Below are 5,599 nucleotides of genomic sequence, written 5' to 3' on the forward strand. Positions count from 1 at the left end.
TCCGTGCTGGCACCCCACAGGGATGGAAGGGCCACGTCCCACTCGAAGGAGAATTAAGCTTTTTCTTTCTTTCTTTTTGGCAAATTTGTTATTTTAACTGAAACAAATGTCAGAGTAAAAAATACTCTAGTGAGGAAACAGTAGCTCCATCTTCTGTGATTTTAACTTCCCATTGGAAAAGACCACAATTAGTAAGCAAGGAAGCAAAAATCTTTACATTTCATCCAAAATACTGGCATTTCCAGGCAACTCCGTGGAAGAGGGGTGCTTCTGGTGCTTATACAGTGCTGCTTGAGGCAGCCCGGTGCTAGCCTGGCTGCAGGAGCCTCGCGGGGGGCGTGGAGCGGTTTCTGCAGGGCTGTGCGTGAGCCTTGGCAACCTCGAAAGGTTGGCAGCTTTTGAAAAGCTGTTCTACAAAATGCACGGTGACAATGTAGGGCACTCCCCGGCGACTAAAGGGCGACACCATCGTGTGTGCTCTTCTTGAAAAACGCGTCAGCAAATGGCTGAGCCAGAGAGATTCGTATTAGTAGAACTTTAAAGTTTCCTAAGCCATTAATGCCCTGTTATTACCTTTGTTGGGGTCTTGGGAAGTAGGAAGAGTTTGTGGTGGTAATAAAATCGTGTGGGATCTTGCTTTTCTTTAGAGGTATTAAGTCAAGGGAGGTGAGGACTGTCCTGCAAAGGCAGCGTGGACCCAAACCAGCCTGATGAGCAGCCGGAGGGGCTGTGCAGGGCTCAGCTCCTCGGAGCTGGGCAATAACCTGCCTGGAAAGGTGATTTTCCTAGAGCAGCTCACCAGTGGGTCTATAGAATGAGGGATTCGCTAGAGAGATGATAACGAGCCGTAACGACTTTTCAGCTGAGGGTCCCTCAGAGTATTGCTGTATGGTGTGAGCACACCCCCTCCGGAGGGCAGCAGCTCTGTGGTGGCTGGTAACGTCTCTCGTGGCTGCTGACCTGGTCGTGAGTGCAGATGTTTGCTAGCAAAACGTTCTCTCCTACACAAGTTACCTTTGTGGTTGTTGGCAGCACCTTTACATAGTTGATGCTTTTCAGGGTGGCTTTTCAAGATTATAAAAGGTACTAAACTGCATTTTCTTACGGAAAGCTCTGCACTCTAACACTTTGGGGTTGTATCTCAGCGTAAAAGGTTTGTTTGCCAGAAGAATTTGGAAGAAACCCCACCCCTTCCTGTTTCATCAGCTAGTCAGAGTGGGCTAGGTCAAGCTTTATTAATAATAAGTTGAATGGGTGCATAAAAGGAGTTTTGGCTGTTGGGACTGAAAGCTACCTGGATAAAAGGAGAATATTTAACGATGCAGTTGCTGTGTATTCAATTAAGACTAATGAAAAATCTGCTTCTTTCTAAATTTGTTTTCAGAAATATTATTACCACTGCAACTGCTGCTCAGCAATTCCCAGCCATGTCTCCAGCCCCCAGCACAGCAGTGGTCTCTGCATAATGCAGGGGTTGAAATGAGAAATCAGCAGTTTGTAATGGGCTCTCAAACTAAAATTAAACATCGATTTCCTGGCTTAGAGTCAGATGTTTGGCATTCAGTGAGCCGGGCAAATATTTCTGGACCAGAGGAATTATTATTTGGACTTTGATGTTAGAGAGGTTGTGTTTTGTTGATTTTTTTTTGCTCCTGGATTTCCTTGGAGAATGTGCTGTGCAAACAAGGTGTTTGATGTTTATCTTACCCTCATATACCATGGGTGGAAACGCAGACAAGACCCTGTGGAGCAGACTCACCGAGCTGTGCTTCAGGTTACCTTTACCGCCACGGCGCTTTCTAAGAACACACAGTTTCCCAGCAAGAATGAGCATCCTGGATGTACCGAGTGATGCATTTTGCCTCTTGCATTGAGTTCTGGGTAAGCATATAGCAGCCACAAATGGGCATCACCAGCGCAGGGGACCTGCAATTAGTCTTAAATGTCTTTTCCTAAGTAACAGCCCTCCGCTTTCTGAGTTACAGGAAAGAGGCTTTATGCATTCCGTGTGATCCTTCACCCTTTGACGGGCAGAAACGTACTCCAGCCACCAACCCAGCACTCGAGTGCTTTCATTTTTCCTTTTCTCTCACCAGTGCCTGGCTTCCAGTCTCCCAGCCGAGATGAGCAGGGCACTTTTCCTGCCTTGCTGGTGGCTCGGTGTCCCAGACAGCTCCGGGTTGCCTTTGCTCCGAACTCCTGCCTTATTCCTCCTCCTTTGCCTGCTCTTACTGACACGACGGTGCTCCGTGCCTGTCTGGGAGGTGGCTTTCGCCTGCTCTTACTGACACGACGGTCCGTGCCTGTCTGGGAGGTGGCTTGGGAGAAGAGACACTGCCGGGGCTGTAGATGTTTAGGAAGAGTGGAAAACACTGCACTGCCTGGGAGAGGGCTGTTTTTCTGACAGAAGTACAGCAAAGGCATTGCTTCAGCAGCCCAACCAGATCTGAGCAGTCTGAGTGGCTCTGTGGGATTATCCAGCCTCAGAGAGGTTGTCCTCAGCATCAGGAGACTTCTTTTCCCCTTGAAAGGGAAATGGCTGTTCAAACCAAGCCCTGTTTGCAGTTTCTTGTGACCCTGCATTGGATCACTCCTCTCTCTGCTAGTTTTCGTGTCGGGGTTTAAGTGCTTAACAGAAAAGGTGTCTTCATCTAGAGGCTGCCGCGAGCGAGAACTGAGTTTCTCAAGAGGTTCTTTGATGTGGTTTTTGTCACCTTCTAGACAGCAAAAGTATGACAGGAGAGTTTCTATTTTCTGTTAAAATTCCCCAGGAACCTCTTCTTTCAGTGCTGCTGCTTGATGGCATTAGTGCTGAAACTCTAATTTCAGCATTAGCCACTTTTTACATCTAATCTCAATCCTGAAGTTAATGTTCTTCTGGAATTAGGAATACAATACAACGTAGAATTTGCAAATCGCTCCCTAAAAGAGAGGCCTGATTGCCCCAGTCCCAGTGACTCCTGTTGTCCAGGAGGATTTGTCAGGCCCCAAGCTGGGCACAGTCCAATCCAGAGCAGTAATTGTATTTGGGGTTTGAGAACAACACCCTGAAGTAAATAGATATGGAGCAATAAGGTGAAGATGAGGCTGAAGCAAACCATGAAGCAGAAAGGAATGACTCGTAGAAAATAAATGCATTGAGCTAATGAATCATTTTGAGGCAAAAGGAGAAATTAAATGTATGCTGAAAGCTGGCACATTAGTAAATGGGCTGTGGGTTTTTATCCATTTTACATTTCAAAATGCTGAAATAAAGTATGTCTTATGGTGAAATCCCATTAAGAAATAATGCTTGGAGTAGGGAAGCAAAGGTTTGGTTAACAGGAAATGGGGACTTGGTTTCTTTTCCCAGGTTAGCTAGGGACTGCCTTTGTGTCATGGGGTAAGTCACCTTTAGGTACCAACCTTAGGGGGCAGAAGAGCGAGCAGAGCTCATGCCTGACAGTTCACTGATGAGAGAGAAAGAAGGGTTGGCCTTTTCTTTCCAGAGTTTGGTGCAGGACAGTGGTGCCGGATGTTCCGATAGTCTCGTGGGGGTATGGAAGTGTGCGGTGTGGTTAGGGCACAAAGCTGGTGCCAGAGGAAAATGTCAGCTTTTCATTCTGAAGGTGAAGAACTTTGGATCCCAGTTTTCCTATTTCAGGGCAGGTTCTGCCCTTACCTCAGAGACTCCTGAGACAGCGGCCCTTCCTCAGGCTTTGGGAAGAGCCTTGCAGGTATCAATATGCTGAGTACATAATGCTCATTTTAAAGAGATTCTGTCACAAAGTTTAATTATTTGCACTGGCTTTTCATGTCATGATGTCTCGCTGGTGATTAGTCAGTGAATTTAGTCTTTATATTTAAAGCAGACAGTGGGGCAGCATTGGCACACCATGGGACAGCATCAGTGCATGGGGTAGTGTTGGCCTGACATCCCATGGCATGTTGACATGCCGTGGGGTGATGTTGGCATGCCGTGGGGCAGTGTTGGCATGCTGTGGGGTGATGTTGGCATGCCGTGGGGCAGTGTTGGCATGCCGTGGGGTGATGTTGGCATGCTGTGGGGTGATGTTGGCATGCCATGGGGCAGTGTTGGCGTGCTGTGGGGTGATGTTGGCATGCCGTGGGGCAGTGTTGGCGTGCTGTGGGGTGATGTTGGCATGCTGGGGGGCGGGGCCAGGATGCTGCTGTCCATGGTGCTGAGGCCAATACCCAGGGGAGCAGCTCCGACCCAGCGTGTTGCTGCACCCTCATGATCCGCTTGAAGATGCTCCATGTTGAGGGCTGCCATCAAGCAGGAGCAGCTATGGACTGGTGGCATCCCCAAAAAGAAGGCAGGATACACAACCCACCTTCCCTTTTCCAGTCTTCCCTGTGCAGTGGGGGACTCCCAGGTTTAGCTCCTGCTCAGGACTCACCCAGCCACAGTGAATTCCCTTTTCTGCTTCTTGGGAAATCGATGCCGAGCACATTCTGGGAGCAGCGGCTTTTGTTCTCGCCTGAAGAGGGAAGGCTGGGTGGCTCTGGGACAGGTAGTGTGCACCTCTCCGGGTGGTGTTTTCACCTGGCCAGGTGAGCAGTGGTTGACCCCGTGGAGGCCCCTTGGAGGGAAGCAGAAGTGAGTTCCTCTCTGCTCAGCTCGCAGCGGGTTCGTTTAGGAGGGGACCTTGCTCTGCTGCTTTGTGATTGCGAGCCAAGCACGCTGAGTCTGTTCCCTGGCATGCAGTCGGCACACTGCTCTTTACACAGAGGAATAAGATAAAATAGCTTCCTCCCCCTCACGCTGCTACTGAAAAACAGGGACGGGTAAAAAATAATCCCTCAGACCCTGCCCTGCTTGTGGTGATAAGAGCAATGTGATCGTTTATTTAAAGGAGGCAGCCAAGGCAATTACATTATTTACTAAACAAAGCCATTTCAGAAATCTCTGCATTGTGGATGTTTTCTCAGTTGTTTTGCACCAAATTCCTTGCAGCAGCAAGGCCAGAGAGTTTGCCTTGACTCCCCTCACTACCAAAATAAATGCACAGGGCAGGATTGTTCCACTGAGCAGCGGTGACTGGGGAGAGAGAAGAAGGAAGGAGATGGTACGTGCCGACAGCTCTAAACTGAATGCGGTGAGGATTGCTATGTATGAGAGAGTTCAGGGGGGAAAGAGGAGCAAGTCACAGAGGCAGCTGAAGCTCACAGGATGGCAAGAGCCAAGCTGAAGAATTCCCCTTCCGAGAGCAATTCCCATGTAAAAACTGTCCCACCAGCGACGACGGAAGATGTTCATGGGGTGAGCCCCTTGTTACCGGCTCGGAGGATGGGATCCTTGGGGAGTGATGTCGGACAAAGGTATTGCAGGACTGCAGTGGTGCGTGGGGCTTTGTGGGTGGGGGAGGCAGCACCTTTTATCTTTTAAATGAGAGGGAAAGGATTAGAGCCACCACAGGCTGGAGGGGTGGTGGGTCAAATCCTTCTGATGGCTATGTTAAAGAGCCACACCAGCTCCAAAGTTGCATTATAAAATAGGTAGCTGGAGCAGAAGAAAGCCAGTTCCTTTAAATTTTTTATAAGTGCTTCTTGTCTTTTTATATGCCAAAAGCATGTCTGAGTGGCAGCCCTGAGACGG

At 48.8% G+C, this 5,599-nt stretch overlaps 1 protein-coding gene across 1 annotated transcript in view; it reads left to right on the plus strand.

Moving 5' to 3' along the window:
* Positions 1–5,173: 5,173 nt before the first annotated feature.
* The window catches only part of LOC104510984 (potassium channel subfamily T member 1-like), a gene marked incomplete at its 3' end in the record, with an annotated part of 38,111 nt that continues 37,685 nt past the window's right edge, over positions 5,174–5,599 (plus strand). Inside the window, 1 exon segment of the mRNA XM_010153420.1 lies at positions 5,174–5,322. Coding sequence (XP_010151722.1) covers positions 5,174–5,322 — 149 coding nt within the window.

This window comes from Eurypyga helias, unplaced genomic scaffold (assembly GCF_000690775.1).
Source record: "Eurypyga helias isolate BGI_N326 unplaced genomic scaffold, ASM69077v1 scaffold19650, whole genome shotgun sequence".
Lineage (NCBI taxonomy): Eukaryota > Metazoa > Chordata > Aves > Eurypygiformes > Eurypygidae > Eurypyga > Eurypyga helias.